The sequence below is a fragment of the Setaria italica genome, chromosome VI (genome assembly GCF_000263155.2).
Source record: "Setaria italica strain Yugu1 chromosome VI, Setaria_italica_v2.0, whole genome shotgun sequence".
Taxonomy (NCBI): Eukaryota; Viridiplantae; Streptophyta; class Magnoliopsida; order Poales; family Poaceae; genus Setaria; species Setaria italica.
The window spans coordinates 30738100-30755332 of NC_028455.1; the positions used below are offsets into that span (position 1 = coordinate 30738100).

The 17233-nt window shown below is 43.7% G+C and overlaps 2 protein-coding genes across 2 annotated transcripts; both read left to right on the top strand.

The window, feature by feature from the left end:
* Window positions 1–849: 849 nt before the first annotated feature.
* Window positions 850–2295, top strand: LOC101772068 (2-hydroxyisoflavanone dehydratase). The gene has a single exon (XM_004973624.3). The coding sequence runs from the start codon at window positions 987–989 to the stop codon at window positions 1980–1982; it is 996 nt and encodes a 331-aa protein (XP_004973681.1). The 5' UTR covers window positions 850–986; the 3' UTR covers window positions 1983–2295.
* A 4865-nt stretch (window positions 2296–7160) lies between these two features.
* LOC101772475 lies at window positions 7161–7796 on the top strand. Its single transcript, XM_004973625.2, has one exon. It carries the CDS (start codon window positions 7254–7256, stop codon window positions 7554–7556), a length of 303 nt encoding a protein of 100 aa, XP_004973682.1. The 5' UTR covers window positions 7161–7253; the 3' UTR covers window positions 7557–7796.
* The last annotated feature ends 9437 nt before the right edge of the window (window positions 7797–17233 follow it).

Genomic DNA, 17233 nt, shown 5'->3' on the forward strand with positions numbered 1-17233 from the left:
GTAACATCGATGTTCGACTTGAGGCCGAACTTGCCGCACATGGACTTGAAAAAGGACGCCCATCTAGAGTAGGCGTTGGACTTCATCATCAGCGTCACAGGGACGTGAGACTTGACGGAGACGGTGGCGTAGGGGTGGACGGCAGGCGCACTGGGTACACGATGAAGCCACTGCCGCTGTTGCCGAGTGCGTCGCCGGCAGGAGGAGCTTAGGGTGCACCGCCAGAGGACGCCCATCTAGAGTAAGCGTTGGACTTCATCGTCAGCGTCACGGGGACGTGAAACTTGACGGAGACGGTGGCCTAGGGGTGGATGGCAGGCGGCGGCACCGGGTACACGATGAAGCCGCCGCCGTCGTTGCCGGGCGTGTCGCCGGCAGGAGGAGCTTAGGGTGCACCGCCAGAGGAGTCGCCGGTGCCAGGTGGCGGCACAGATGCACCACCATTGGTAGCAGAGGGCGGCACAGGATTAGCAGCCGAACTGGTGGTGTCGCGGGATACAAAGGAGTCGGTGGAGGACATGGTGCACGACCGGGGGATGGGGAGGGGAGCCGGTTGAGGGATCAAGGGGGAGCCAGTCGAGGAGGGGAGGAAGCCGGTTGGGGAGGTGCAACGGAGGGTGGGTGGCAGCGGTGTAGCAGGAGGGCGCCACCTAGGGTTGCGCGGATCAGGGGGAAGGCGCAGGAAGAGGAGGCCCACGATCTAATCTCGTAATACCATGTAGAGAAGTAGATGGGAAAACACCACACCTTGATGAGGAGGTGACCCTCTCTATATTAGTATGACTTGGAGTACAAGGAATATAAAAAAAGATAAATATATTTTAATATACAGGTAATACGGCCACCTACAATTTCAGCGTCAACTTCCCATTTCCCGATCACAGAAAGACTAGACGACTTTGCTTGCTGCAGCCTGCAGGGTCCTCCCCCTCAACTGCCCAGCAACCACCGCTGCCTGCCCCGTCCAGATCTCCCTCCGCCGCGCGATGGCCGCCGCCCCCGTCGCCCCGCCGCCGGCCTCGGCGGACGACGAGATCGTCTACGAGTCCATGCCCTGCATCCGCATCTACAAGAACCGCGTGGAGCGCTACTTCGGCTCCGAGTTCGTCGCCGCCTCCACCGACGCCGCCACCGGCGTCGCCTCCCGGGACGTCGTCATCTCCCCCAACGTCTCCGCGCGCCTCTACCTCCCACGCCTCGCGGACGGGGCACCCGCGACCAAGCTCCCCGTCCTCGTCTACTACCACGGCGGCGGTTTCTGCCTCGGCTCCGCTTTCAACCCCACCTTCCACGCCTACTTCAACAGCTTCGCGGCGCTCGCCAACGTCCTCGTCGTCTCCGTCGAGTACCGCCTCGCCCCCGAGCACCCCGTCCCCGCCGCCTACGCCGACTCCTGGGAGGCCCTCGCCTGGGTCGTCTCCCACCTCGCCGATTCCCCCAACGACGGCGGCAACAGGGACCCGTGGGTCGCGGGCCACGCCGACTTCGCCCGCCTCTACCTCGGCGGCGAGAGCGCGGGCTCCAACATCGCGCACCACATGGCGATGCGCGTCGCCGCGGAGGGGCTGCCCCACGGCGCCCAGATCCGGGGCCTCGTCCTGATCCACCCGTACTTCCTGGGCACTGACAAGGTGCCCTCCGACGACCTGAGCCCGGAGGCGCGCGAGAGCCTGGGTTCCCTGTGGCGCGTCATGTGCCCAACCACCACCGGCGAGGACGACCCGCTCATAAACCCCTTCGTGGACGGCGCCCCCGCGCTGGCGACCCTGGCGTGCGGCCGCGTGCTCGTCTGCGTCGGCGAGGGCGACGTGCTCCGCGACCGCGGCCGCGCCTACCACGACCGCCTCAAGGCCAGCGGCTGGCAAGGGGAGGCCGCGATCTGGCAGGCGCCCGACAAGGGCCACACGTTCCACCTCCTGGAGCCGTGCTGCGACGAGGCCGTCGAGCAGGACAAGGTCATCAGCGACTTCCTCAACCGCTGACCCGCCTCGTCCTACCGCCGGCGGTGGCGTGTACTCGGCCACCGGATTGAATAACCACAGCTTCGTCGACGATGAATGCTGCCGCGCTACTCTGCTTACTAGTCTACTGTTTCAGATTCAGAATTGTGTCTCGGTTCTTTGCCATTGTTAGGAGGCATTGGTGTTGTATTGCATTGGGAATTTGGGGGGTGATGATGATACAGTCATAGTGTCATACAGATGAATTATACTTGTTGGACGAACATAAATTGTTGAAACATCGATTCGATCTTCGATTATTATACCTATATGAATCACGTCTTTCTTGATTCTAGCAGCTGCAATTGCTTATGGAATGGGTTGTCAGTTTGGGTAGAAATGCCGGGTTGGGTTTGGATTGGTAAGATACTCTTACAATACAAATAATGAAACAAATAAAAGAAAGAACAAAAGAATTGCCAAGTTCACCTGTTCATGCATCTGTCAACTTATGTCAACTAGGCCGGTTCACATGGAAAGATGCCTTTGCATTAAATTTGATGCCCTTTGCTAGCCTCTTCTGACTTCTGCTTGCCATAGCCTATGTTGCGTCCTATGAAGGCTGAAAGTCAATAGCTTTGCATACTGTTTTATATTTTTATGTCTACTTTTCAGTTTCAGAGACGCTAAGGAAGCTTCGTCGAGATAATAAGAAAGGAATTAAGCTTAACTATAGCATCTCTTTTTGTCCCTATTTTTTGTTTTTTAATAGCTTTCTCATTCTTTTTTTCTGAGGCTTTTTGTGGGAGCCTTTTCATTTTCTTGTTGGGCTCCAATCTTATTAGGAAAGCCATCTAGCTACGTCTCGAATTCGGTCCAGCTGCCCACTACCTTCATCATCAATCGGACTCTGGCAAGCATAACTCTTGTGTTGGAGCAACTCTCCAACAGTTGCTCAGGCAAGGCCTTTCTCAACGAATATTCCCACAAATATGCTGCTGTTTCCTACTGCGTGCAGACCTTGATCAGCTGTTTTTCTGGTTCAAAGGGTATCTATTACAGGATTTCTGAAACTGGTTTTTACGGGTCTTCATCCGTGGTAACTTTTCAGGCAATCCAGTCTGGCATGAGCGTATTAAAAAATACGAGAAGACACAACGACTGGTGCTCATTGTTTTGGTTATCTGAAATCTCATAAATAAAAGGATGGATACTCCTCCGGTTTCAACTAAAAGTCTGAGTCCTTTCGGACTCCGTAAGCAATGAAGCACTTCTTTTCTGCTACTAAATATATTCAGGGGAGCAGCATTAAAGGAGTTCAATTTAAAATTTACATACGCTGCAGTTTCTCTACTGGCCTCTCATATGTTCATCTAACCCTTTTCGAAGATTCTAAACTAAATTGAATTTCACAATGCTCCCAGTTTTGACATCATCATTTTTTGAGAGGGCCAATTTAGAGAGACTAAAGTTTATTCCAATGCTACATATATTCAGGGGATCTGTATGATAAAGTCTCATTTTAGGAGTTTACATATACTAGAGCTCTATCAGCCTCTCATTAATTAATCAACAGTTGATTTCAAACTAAGTTGAATTTCTTAAGACTATACAAAAAAAAAGACTGTCCCTGTTTCGACAAACAGTAGTTGACCCCAACACTATGTTTTAGAAGAAAAAAAGTTCCAAAATGCTATGTATGACATTGTTTCGTGAAGCAAACCATGAACATAGATGCCTTTCTTCGATGAGAAAGGACATCTATCAGCAAAAAAGTTTGCAGAAAATGAAAACTGTAAATACTTTGAAGCAGATGAAAACTCTGAACCTGTCCTCGCTGGAGATAGTAGGTGTACTTGTTCTAAAAATACAAGTCTGCCTTCCATAAACATGTACTTAGCAAATGAAAAACTAAAAAAATTGCAGGCAATTTTAGATATTCAGGGATCTGTCTGATTGAGGCCCATTTTAGAAGTTTATATATACCACATTTGCTCCAGTCTTCCATTAACTATTCTACATTTAATTTTTTAACTAAGTTGAATCTCTTAAGACTATAAAAGGACTGTCCAAATTCCGAGAACTAAAGTTGACTCCCATTCTGTGTTCCAAAATGGAGGAAAAATATTTCAAAAAAAATGGAGGGAAAAAAAAAGTGATAGCAATGCTACAACATTCCTTTGTGAGGCCATCAGAACATCGATGCTAGACTTTTCTTGCACCGACGAAATGGCATATATGCATATATCACCTAATAAATAGCATCACATTGCCTCTCCTCACCACAGATAGTAGGTGTACTTGTTTATCTTGAGAATGCAATTGTCCTTTCCATAAACATATACTGGCATTTTAATATTTGGGAGACAAAGGTAATTGGCCATTAGGAGCTCTGCTAGTGCTCTTTGCCATTAGTGCATGGATGAAAAGTGATTGCCCTTGTTTTAGGCGTGTATTGGAAATTTGTAGGATGATGATACAGTGTTGGTGTCATAGAGATGAAATTCTCCAGACACAATGAACAAGAACAGACACAACGAATAGTCCTCTTTCATTTGTTTATCCGAGATGTCATTACGGATGGATACTCCTTCAGTTTCAGTTCTTCCAGACACCGTAAGCAATCAATGGCTTCTTTTAGCTGATATATATATTCAGCGGGGCTGTGTAAAAGTAGTCTCATTTTAAAAACCTGCATATGCGGCGGTTGGTCTACTGACCTCTCATCATTCATCAACCACTTTTTGAAGATTCTAAACTAAGGCTAATTTCATAAGACTGCATTAAAAGAGTACTCCAATTTGGATATAATTCTTAAAAGGATTAACTTATACAAACTAAAGTTGATTCCAATGTTATATATATTCAGGGTTCTATATGACACAGCCTCATTTAAAAATTTAATTATACTGCAGGTTGCTCTATTGACCTCTCATTAATTAATCAGTAACTGATTTTAAACCAAGTTGAATTTCATAAGACTACACAAAAAGACTGTCCAAATTTAGACAAACTAAAGTTGGCTCCAGTGCTCTGTTTCTTTAGGAACACTGGGCTACGTGTGACAGTCCTTAGTGAGGCCAACCATGAATGTAGATGCTAGGCTTTTCTTGTGACTTGAAAGAGCATCTATCACCAAACAAATTAGCAGCGACTCGGAACTCCAAAAAAATGCAAAAAATGACTACTCCTTACCACAGGTGGTAGGCCAGGTGTACTTGTTGATTTTAGACAAATTAAATTTGACTCCAGTGCTATACATATATTCAGCGGATCTGAATGATAGCCAGATTTTAAAATTTTAACATATACTGAATTTTGTAAGACTACGAAAGGAGCGTTCCAATTTAGACAAACTAATGTTGACTCCAATTCTCTGTTTCACTTTTTTTTAAAGAATGCAACGCACAACATTCCTTTGTGAAGCCAACCGAACATCTGTGCAAGACTTTTCTTGAGATGAAAAAATGGCATATTGCAATCTATCACCTAACAAATTTGCAGCAAATGATCTCTCTTCACCGCAGGTGTACTTGCTGATTTAGAAAATACCATAGTCCTTTCCATAAACATATATGAGCATTTTAATACTCAGGAGACAAAGGCAATTGGCCGAGGAATCTTAGCCCTTTTGTTGGATGGTAGCAAAAAATATACAGCCATCAAGCAAGCTTGTAGGAGGTCCCTTCATGGCCCATGGTTCTTGAAGATTGTTGTCGACAGCGATTTTCTCGGTAGATTTGTGCAATGATTAAGATGATCTCCTGAACATGCAGGACTGATCTCCTTGGCCAGTCAAAAGATGGTCATTTTGGTGGTGGAGCATAATAATGCGAGTGAAACGACATAACATCAAAAGGCTCCTCCTCTGGCCCAATAGTCCAATGGATGGGATTCCTTGATTGCCCCGTACGATGCGTTCCATTTTTAAGAACCAAAGCAACGAATTAGCGTCACTCGAAAGGTATAACAATTTAAACGAGTATTTTCTGTCATTGCATTTGTACGTCTTATATGCCATAGAAAATTACCAGTAGCTAGTAACTAATAGGTTATACTACAAGCACTTGGATGTTAGAGAAAATTTGAACTATGTTCTTAAAGTTACGACAAAATCATGGGTGCGTTATTTAAATTGATCACTTAACGACAAGTCTGTGTTCAAATTGCCTAAAGGTTTTGCGTTGAACTAAACTCGGTATGGTATCATGGCTAAAAGTCTCGAGTTTGAATACTTTCTAGCACAATTTAATAAAATAATTGTAGCATATCTCGACTGCACTGTTTTTTCTAGTTGTATAAGATCAACCAAAATTAGAAAAAATTGGGCATATTTCAAGGATTATCATTCTCCCGACCCTTAAACTAACTACCTGATTTTTTCGTGGACAATGAAAACCTTATCGAACCCGGAGTTGCAGCCAGGCCGAATCATAAGGTATTCTTTTTTTTTAATGTATCAGAGCATGTGTTTCATTAAAAGAAAAGTAGGAGAGGTACAAAGCACAGACAAGTATCCTCAGTTGTAGCAACTGACCCTACAAATGCTTTTTAACCGGCCTACGAATGCTTTATGGCGTAGTGCACTGGGCGATCTGGGCAACAAAGTCTAAAAATAATTTACATTGGTACATAATGAATTCCAACAATGAGAAATTCAAGGAGTTATCAAAATTTATAGACTTATATTCTTCTTAGATGTAAAAAAACATAGTGATTCCTTTTTATATATACTTTGTTCTCTGCTCACAATTTTACAAATAACATAACGCATCTAGTGTGCAGATAGATAGAGCTAATTACACGGGCGTGTTGTGAACGGAGACTCAGGGTGTGTTTAGTTGGTTGTATCATTTGGTTCATGTATGAAATGATTCAAAATAATAATGATTATTTTGTTTGGTTCTCATCAAGGATGAAGCCATCCCACTTAATATATTATTCAACTAATAGTAATGAACCATATGATACAAGCAAATTGGTTAAACCCCACCATCCATGATCATCCATGCATGCATCATGTGGTGTATCCAACCAAACACACTTCTGACTGCATCAAGAGCATGGGAAAAGATTGGGATTTTGATCCTTCTTTCCTTCAACCGGTTAGCCGCCTTAACGTACACTAACTGGCGCATATATAACAAACCGCATCTTTGCAGTGGCTTGGCCCCTATATATATTGTCGCAGACACCCTTCTCAAATCGCCCCCAAGAAACTTCAGAAGCGTAGTGCTAGAGACACATCTTTGTAGCTCCGACCCATACTTTTCTCCCTCTCCCAGCCACAACGTGAAACCTAGCTCGCATAGGATGGCTGGTTCCAAGGTTGTTGTGTGCACTTGCATTATGATCTTTCTTGTCATCTCAAGCCAGGCTGATGCAAGGCGGCTGATGGCGGCGACGACGTGCGACGTCAAGGAAGGATCATGCAAGGGTGGCGTCGCCGTCGACATCGAAGGCGATGGAGGCGTCACGTCGTCAAAGCAAGAAATGGTCTCCGCGACGGGCACAGAGCAAGCCGGCGAAGGGATGCCAATGACGACCACGGACTCCCGGCCGACGGCTCCCGGGAACAGCCCCGGCATCGGCAACCGAGGGAAGATCAACAACTAGAGTACCGTGTTCGTTCTTATCTGTGTTTCTTATCTAAGGGTGCAATGAAGCTGGGTACTAGTACTGTACTCGTTTGTAATTTGGTACTTGCTAGTCCTACCATTCTGTTTATTTCTCTTTTCGTTTTGTTTTTCTTTTTTTTTTGTGTAAAATGTTCAGTCCAGTATGCATTGTGAACTTTTGTACTGCTATTTTGCAACCTGATTTTGTAACCATGATTGGCATAAATAAAGTTCTGCAGCCCCTTGTGTCATCAGAGACGACTCATCAGTCACATACTCACATAGCTCCTGTATTCTTGGGTAGGCAACCACCTCGCAGGCGATAACTGAAAAAACTGTCTAAACTCTAACAAACTACTCCTCCGTTCTAAATTATAGGTCGTTTTAGCTTTTTTTAGATTCATAGAATTTGTTATGCACTTAGATATACCCTATGTCTAGATGAATAATAATATGTATGTACCAAAAAAGTTAAAATATGTATGTATCAAAAAAGTTAAAATGATCTATACTTAAACAAGTTGAAGGGCAAACTCAAAAGGATTCTTAGTCACTCTGTCGCATGCATGTTTTATACTATGTGGTGGTCGGCAAATTAAAGTGAGCTGTGTTGAGAAGAGGGGAGCTTGGAAGACTGAACTAGCTAGATATGGCATTGTCTCGCCCCCTGCCCTCACACTCTCCCTTCTGTCCTGAGTGAAACATTGCCGAATTTGACAAGAGATAAGCCCATGGAGCTCAAGTTGTGGTTTTTCTTTGTCGCCGTGCTTTCAGTTTTAAGAAATGCTAGCAAAAGACAGGAATCAGCACATCACAAAATAAGAAAAGGGAATGTGACGGCAGGTTTGCGTGCCCCCATTCAGCACAGATTCGACGTTGCTTAAAATTATTCTGCATGCATGGCTGTCGACAATAAAGAAACCGTTAATCCATTATGCTCCTGTACAGTTTAGTTTTGAAGGGGCAAAGAAACAGAAAGTTTAGTTTAGAAGGACTGCGCACAACAGCCAGTTGTGGAGGACGTATCTGAGATAAGTTTATATGCTTACATTTCTTTGCTGATGCCGTGGCGGCATCACTGCTTTCTTTATCATACACCATGGAGATAAGAGAATGCACTTCTGTGAAAACCAAACCTTACTTTGTTCTCGCCGGGTATTATACCCCCTGCCTATAGGGGACCAAATCTAGGTTGGCTGCCCTATATGTCTCACCAATACGTGTGCGGTGATTCGTTAATCTCATTATGTACCGCCTCATCCATAGGTGTGTGAGTGTTTGCGTCCAACTGTGTTTTAAATAAAAACCACTTCTATCTTGCTAGTCGCTACTCATTTCTAGGGTTTTGAATCTCACTGGGAAAAGAAATTCTAACTATATTTTTCTGGATATATTTTTTGCCAGTAGGTATTGAGGAAAACAACATAGTCAACGGATAAAATTGCAGGAACTTCGACTGAAATTTTCAGAAATATCACCCAGTGACGACGGGATGTTTCTGAATTTTAAACCTATTACCATTTCCAAATTTAAATTTATTTACAACTTTGAATTGTGAAAATTCAGTCACCAAAAGCAAACTTTTTCGAATTGTTTAATGAAAAGCTGCACACTTTTAAGTGTCTTTTTCTTGGTGCAGGCTACGTTCCTATCTCAACCATTTGCCTAAGACCACCTTGCATTCTGCAAAGAGAGGATATTTGGAACAGTCCAAGCGCGCCATGCTTGGACTGTTGCACATGCCCTGCTCGTGGATCGATCAGTCTGGCAAGCCGCAAGGCGCGCAACTGCAGCGCATGCACAATAATGCAGGTACGTCGCCTGACACACCCATGGCGATCGCCCGATCGATCCGATTCCCGATAAGATCCTCATGCAGTAGTCCAGAGAACGAGGCATGAGATATTGAGATCCTCTCTACCGCGCACTCACCGCCGCTTTCCTGTTCCATGTGAGATGCACCAGATCGCCAAGATTCCTGGCAAGCTCCCAGTGTTCCTCGGAATATTCTGTGGGTTTTCTGACACCGCCGTGGTCGTCGTCGTCTCTGATTGTCCTCTAGCCCGGCCGGTCGTCGCAACATTCAGTGGCTGTGGCTGGCCGGCGTCCGTCCGGCGATCGTGGCGAGCTCCGGTCCGTGACTCCGCCGAAAAGGAGAGGGTAAAAAGATCCCCGCCGCCCGTTGGTGTGTGCTGCGGGCAACCCTAGTCTAGCATGATTGGGCGCACAAGCTAAGTGAAGGCCTCTCCATTATAGAGCGCATGCAATGCATGCGGCTAGTGAGCTAGTGGTGCAGCCTCTGCTGGCGCCGGCGGGCAAGCGATGGTGCGTGTGCTTGTATTGTACTGGCCCTTATCTCGGCAGGAGTTCACGAGCTTGCGTGTTGATCATGATTCTAGCTGTTTTGGCATAAAGCGGCCTATTTTCGTAGTTTAGGATCAAACACGAATTCCTTACAAGTCTACAATGTAAGATAGGTGCCGAAGAGAAAAGGGAGCTGAGGATCCACTGACACGTGGATCTGCTTTCAAGTGGAGGATGCGGCAAAGAGGATCCTCGTAGCAAATAGATAGTGAGGTAGACCATAGAAGTGCAGGACAAAATAATGTTATAATTAACCTTGTTATTTAGCATAATTGCGAACCTTTTCACAAGCATAAGCGTCATTAGTAGTCAAGGAGTGAATCATGTATTAGGCTTAGCGCACAACTCGTATATATATTCTTTTCATAATACTAGTTCATTAACCTGTGCTTCCACGTTAGCTAATGTTTTTTAGAAGCATCAATATTAGGAACTTATTAAAAAATATAGCTCATAGGTAACAATCAAAATTATATAAATATTCTAACATAATGCTCTTATCTCTATCCGTTATATTTGGATAATACTTACTCTATACAATTTTTTTCATTGGCATTTATAATTTGAGGTTCAACTTTGACCATTATTTTTATAGAACATAGTTTAAAATATGTAACAGAAGTACAAGATTATGAAAGCATTTTTCAAGTCAAATATGGTCTCAGCCTCTCAGGTTTTAAACTACATATTTTGAAAGTTATTGACAGTGGAGTTTGATTGGATTGCAGTCGAAGCGTGTATTTTGAATGGAAAAATTAACATTATTTTTCATTGAACTGACGAAGACAAACACGAGAGAAAAGAAGAACAGGAAAGGGAGGGGCCAAATTGAAAAGCTCCTTCAGTTTAGGAATTTGGAGCCAAACACAACCAGCAAATAAAAAGAAGACCTTTTTTTTGGAACGATTCAATGGGCCTTCCTGGTACCATTCATTGGCCGCCACGGCTGGTCGATCCATCACCTAAATGGGCTATGGGGCTGTGCCGTACTTGGTTAGACTTTTGTAATGGGTGCGGGCCTGAAAGACTTTTGTAACGTGCGCGGGCCGTCACCCGTCACTTTCGTCAGCATCTCTTTTGCACTTTCTTTGTCCAGCTGGGAGTATTTACCATGGTGAGCAATACTGCATCAGAGCCTCAGAGGTAGATGGAGTGGGAGAGACAATGCAGGCTTTTTAGGTGCGCGATTTCAGCTGCCACTCGAAGGTGTCAGCAAGGCAGAAGCATCAGGCATGCAGGCAAAGGCAACGCAACGAGCTGACAACTTTTTTAGGCACATGGCTGACTGATGACAGGCCGCTTCCGTTTCTTCAGCGTTTGCTCTGCCCTCACCCCTGGCCCTCAAGCAGCGTGAGCTGTGGCTGCCATTGGCTCACCTTCTGCGGGCCTCCTGTGCCAGATGCATGCAACTTTCTTCTGCTGCGGAAGCAGGCAGGTCGCACAGGTGAAAGGGCGCTTGGTGGACCATGAACAATCTTTGGATATGGGGTCGGTTATTTCGGCATGTGTTGGGCTTGGGCAAGCTGTGAGATAGGGTGATGGCTTCTGGCTTGATTGGGTGAGTAGGCATGTCCTTTGCAGCTCTGATGTGTTTGCTGCGTTGCTATTGCTAATGCTATCACTTCCTTTCACTGTCTCAGTCATGCTGTTGCTGGAAAGGGATCGGCTGAGCCAAGCTGCAAGATGAACAAGAACAATCGATGGGTCGACGAAAAATCAACACTCCTGATGGATCATCGTGGAACAGTGTGGCGGATTTGAGGGCGATTCTAGAAAACTGTTAGCATAGGTTACTGTAGTTTTCGTCCGGTCCATTTGCAACTGTTTGCAACGAGAGCTCCGAGCTGCTGCTCGTCTGTTACAGAAATTAAGTTTTTTATCTGTAGAACCTCTGCTCATGGAAACAATTTGGGGTATGTAATGTACTGAGAACTCTGACCTTGAGTCCGGTTGCAATGCATACGGACAGGGGCGTTCATGCCCTAGAATTCTAAAAAAAAAAATTTGGTCAGGCTGCTCTGTGCTAAAGCAGCTTTCTTATTCCTGCAAAACAGTGAGAATGCCGTGTCGTCCAGCGGAGCTTAGAAGAAGGTGACTCGGAGCCTAAGGATCGTTGACAGCTATGAGTTCTGAATTTGCCAGCCGAAAGAAAACGTTGGCAACACAACACAATTCAACAGTCCCCGCTGCGATTTGGTTTTTTTCGGTGCCCAGTACTAAATGTCTTTTCCTACATGTGGAAACGGAAAGCTACAAGCATGAATGGGATACATTTGTACTATCTGCAAAGGAAGATAACAAAAGGTATCCATAATTGCTCAATAAATCCTACCAGTGAGGCATCTGTCTCTACCATTGTCACCTCCCTTTCCATGAACAGTTTCTGTTTTCAGGTGAAGACACCCAACAAACCATGGCGCGATTTTTTGATCTGCAGACAAGCCTTGGAAAGGCCATCAATAATTCGATTCGATGAGCATGAGACATCCTACCCTTTACAAAACAGTCACTGTGTTCTCCCCAAATGAAGTCACAAGCTTTTCTTGCATTGTTTTTGAAGCAAACCTTTTCTTGCAAAGGTGCTTGTACATGATTTAGCCAGGGTGTCACAACCGGAAGTGATGATTATTATATCCCTTTTCTGAGCTACCAGTAGTTTATACTAATCGACAGCTTTCGTTCAAATGCACGCCAGTTACTTCCAGCTTACTGACGCTTCAGCAGTAATATAACAGAAGCACTATGTGCTCACTGGGTGCAGCAAAGCGAGGTCACATGAGAACGGTTAGCCAGTTTGAAAACACGGTCCCTCTGCTCTCCAATCAGCAGAGACCCCACGTTTGCAAAAATGTCATTAGGCACGACAAAAGCAGCATTCTTAGCACGTACGGTAGGTGCTTTTCCTGCACTTTCTGAACAAGCTGAACCAGTAAAATACTCTGAGACGGTCTTGTTAATGCCTTTCTCTAGTTCAGTAGCTGCTGGTCCAGCATTGGCACTGCCACTAGCCATGAGCTGAAAGCCTGAAAGGAGGTTCCAGCTTTGGATTCCAGGGGTTAGGAGAAGGGTTATTGTCGGCTTCCTGGATTCTGAATATCTCTGATGCACTGTCAAAGCCAGCCAGCCGACCTTTCAGCTGCAAAGCATAGGGACGGCTCCTGGTTTGAATGTTAAATGAGCAGCACCTGTGGTGGTTTCAGAAGACGACGAACAGCGTGCATCAGTTTAATAGGCAGTGGTGATATTGATGGCAGTTGGACATGGATCCTCTGCCTCTTGACAGAGCAGAAGGATAGGGCTCAGACTTCAGTGCCACGAATCTCGTTTAAACCTAACGGCTACGAGTTTGCGTTGTGTATAGGTTCAGCAATATACCTAATATTTCAGCTACAGCAAAACTTTATACGTAGAAATGGAAGAAAATAAACATTTGTACTAGCTGTTATGTTTAAGATCCTAATGACATAATAAAGTGTCCTTGACCTACAACTAATCCTCAAATGACGAAGTGTGAAAACAGTGCCACATTAGTCATGCGTGCTTCCAAAGACGACACCCTTGTTTCAGTATTGCAGCCTTGGACAGTCTAGTAGGATATGTGCCACTGTCCATGTGGACCATGTCACGTGGAGACTGTCAGCGCGTAACGAAATTCTGTCGGCAGGAAAACGGGATCACTTGCTACCTCCGCGACCGTCATGTGCTCCTCATGAAGCTTATCTACTCTGCATCAAACAGTACTAAGTATTAATTATTAACAAACAAATTAAACGCCTGAAAAAAAATCAAACAAGCAACCAGAAAAGTTTAGCACATCAAGCACCGATTCTAAACGTACGGTAGCTTATCTTGATCCACAGAAACCATATGCTGCTCACCATCTTTTCCTGTTCAGATTTTATCCAGCAGATAACCTCGGTCTATCCTGACCAAATTTTCGCCCTCTGCAATGCAAATATCCGACGCTTTTCACCTGCCACCTTGTTCCTGTCCGCTTGCTGCGACCTTGCAGTCTTGCAGAGATGGAGGCGAAGGAGACGTGGTGCACACTTCGCCACCGGCGCCTTTCGTAAAGCCCTTGTGCGGTGTGGTGGCTGGCGGATTGTATAAACAATGCTGGCTCCGTTCCAAATTATAAATTGTTTTAGTTTTTATAAGTTTATTGATATTATTATGCATCTAGATATAGTGTATATCTAGATACATAATAATATTTATTATAATCTAGAAAAACTAAAACGACGGAACTTAATTCTCACGTGGCCGCGAGCCTAGCCGTGCAGCGGCGGCCGGCTGGCCGGCGACAAACGCGTCTTTATTTCACATGCAACCGATCAATCGGAAGCCTGATGGTGTCCATGGATGGTAGGCCAAACTGTCTCGAACGCAGATGTTTCCATTCTCTCCAACTAATTTCCGGAGCCTTTAGGTACCTTTAGATCGTCACCCTGCAGGGCTTTTGTTCGCTAAACCCGACCAAGTATGAAACTAGGGTGGTTGATAGTGCACACGACACTACTGCCGTGCCAACTAAGGGAAGGAAGGTTTTTTCCCTTCATTTTCTACTGCAGTTAGTGGTGTGCGTGAACTATAAACGAAATGTAATGACGCCGTGGTGACTAATGAGTAATGAGTTACATTTCACATAGATCGACTGATCAATCGCCTCGTCCTGCCTTCATATGTGTGGTAGGCCAATGCAAATTGTCCTTCTCGGGTGGCAATCCTTTTGTTTGATCGCCAACTAATTTTCGGCTTTCTAAGTATCTTGAGAATATCTTTCTATTTAAGTTTTTTGGTTTTTGCTGACCCCAGCTATGAAATTAGGATTGTCAATAACACACACGGCCAACCAAGGGACTCAAGGTTTCTTCTCTTCTTTTTTTTTTGCCACGTATCAAAACTCTTGGTGATTAGTGTGTATGAGTTATAAGAAGGGTGGTGGAGCATTCTTGACTAATGGGTTAAACTTTTATATGCATTGATCTATCAACTACCTCATTGTGCTTGTGTATAATAGGCTAAATTATCTCGATCGAATGACAACCTTTCTCTTTGATCAATAACCAATTTTGAACCTCAAGGTAACTTGAAAACAAACAAACTCATAGTGTGGGATGACTTGGTAAAAGTTAAAATAAGTTCACTTAAAAGGTCATGCAAATAATCAAAGACTTGCCTTACAGGAAAATGAATTGTGTGGGTTAGTGTCCCTCGGATAAAAACTCACGGTCGAATATGTAATGAACAAATTTGTAGTGTAGACAATAGGGATCACAATAACTAAACCTCACATTGAGAATATGGCTAAATGAGAGTCTTGAAAGCTAATCAAAGATGTTAATTGATATGTATCGGCTATACTTTTTTATTTTTGGTATAGAAATAGAATTTTTTTGTTAAATCTATAAATATGTATTTGTGACGCTCTAAATCTGGTTATCCCCACAAAATGATTTAGAAAAAAAGAATATCACTCAACATAAACATCTTCATCTTCATTTGATTGGTCAAAGAGAACACTATTGTAAATAAATATAACTTGTTATTATCTTCTTGGTCATGAAAGATAGGGTTTGGGGTTGAGTTGAAAAGATCAGGCAATTGTAATGCGCAGGACAGAGTTTAAGCAATATCCTATCCCCAGGAGCGCAACATGCGAGATTATGATGCTAGGTTGTGGCAGAGTTAATTTGATTCGGTCTAGATGAAACAGTGATATCTTCAAGCTATTGTTGCTAGACAACCAAGCGATTGACATTAGATGCGCTTTATCAACAATGGTTCATAATTAATTAGTGATTTTATTTTCAATGTTTATTTCATGGTTAGTAGATCGGTTATGCTGATCTTGTTAATTCTTGTTAGAAAAAAAATTGCTAGTTAACAATGAAGTATATTTGTTTTGACAAGAACAATTAGATCTCCTATTAAAAAACATTATGCTTGTTTTTTTAATCTTAAGTTTGCAGAAAACTAGATGTCCATGCTTTGTTGGAAGAGCTTCACTGAAAGAAGTGGCCACACTATGTTTGGCGGCGGATGCTGTGAATTCGAACTATTCTTTTTGGGACACTAGTCGTAGAGCATTCGGTGCTTTACGCTACATGTCTAAATAAAATCTTAGGATCATATGCTACAATTCTGTTGCTTCTTGCCTTCTCGATAGTGAAATTCGTGACGTACATATTGTGGAAATAAGATATTAAAATTAGGGCAATCAATACATTGCATTAAACACCGTGGTCACACGATTAAAACACTAAGGCTAACTCCAATCTATTGCATCACGTGAATTTCTTAAAAGTTTGACATGTCATATAATATAAGTATGATATAATCTCTCATCAATACATAGTATCGTATATTTGTTTCTTAGAGTCCCAATGTGGACGCGGGTGCCTCACCTCCTCCTCTTAAATGCGGCCAAATGATCATGATATATAGTATTTAAAAGAGAGCCATATCGACCCCTTACCTAATAGGCTATGAAGTCACTTTCGTTTTTTTGTTGTGTATGCAATGTCTTTGTGTCCAGTTCTCTACGAAGTAAATTTGACAATGTAATTAATTGTTGTATCATGTGTGTGCCTGTGATACCGAGATCCATAACAAGTGTTACATGAAACAATTTCACCGTGCGGTTTTTAGTGGTCGGATTTCATGTCCAATCGTAACTCCACCGTGATACTTCTTTTCTTACCTACTCATTAATTTACTACACATTGGGATAGTCGATAGGGACCAAATGCACGAGTGACCAACCTTAGCTGATCCAATTGTTGACGTACAATTTGAACTTCAAGTTCTTGCGTTGCGAGGACCTGAGAGATCTACTTAACTCCAGTGTAGGTTCCAATTGGCTCGCGAAGGTGTGTGGCGTGCTAATCAATTTGAGATGCAATTAACAAGGGAAAGTTTAGTAAACGTCGATCGACTGCGAAGCCTACGAGATCACAAGTGGTGTTATTTTGAATAAACACCATTGTAAAACATGCTTTGAATTTTTTCATGATGAGCATGTAATAAACAACAAGATTAATCGCATGTGCCATCAACTGTATGAGCCGACATGCTAAAATAGATCTACGATTAAAACAGTAGCCATTAACAGATAACTTGTCTACCGCGCACGTGGCAATTAAATTAAGAAATCTAATTAATGTTATGAGCTGATAGATCGAACCTAACCGAGATAGTATGGCATCACATGGCATTAACTTTGATCTATTAACCTAAAAGACTATAATGTGGTAACAAGACCTCACACATGTAGCCATCGGCTCGATGACGTCAGCCTACTACTGAGAT

Bases quoted from the DNA above. Each gene is read 5' to 3' on its own strand.
- LOC101772068 (XM_004973624.3), top strand. From the start codon at position 987: ATGGCCGCCGCCCCCGTCGCCCCGCCGCCGGCCTCGGCGGACGACGAG.
- LOC101772475 (XM_004973625.2), top strand. From the start codon at position 7,254: ATGGCTGGTTCCAAGGTTGTTGTGTGCACTTGCATTATGATCTTTCTT.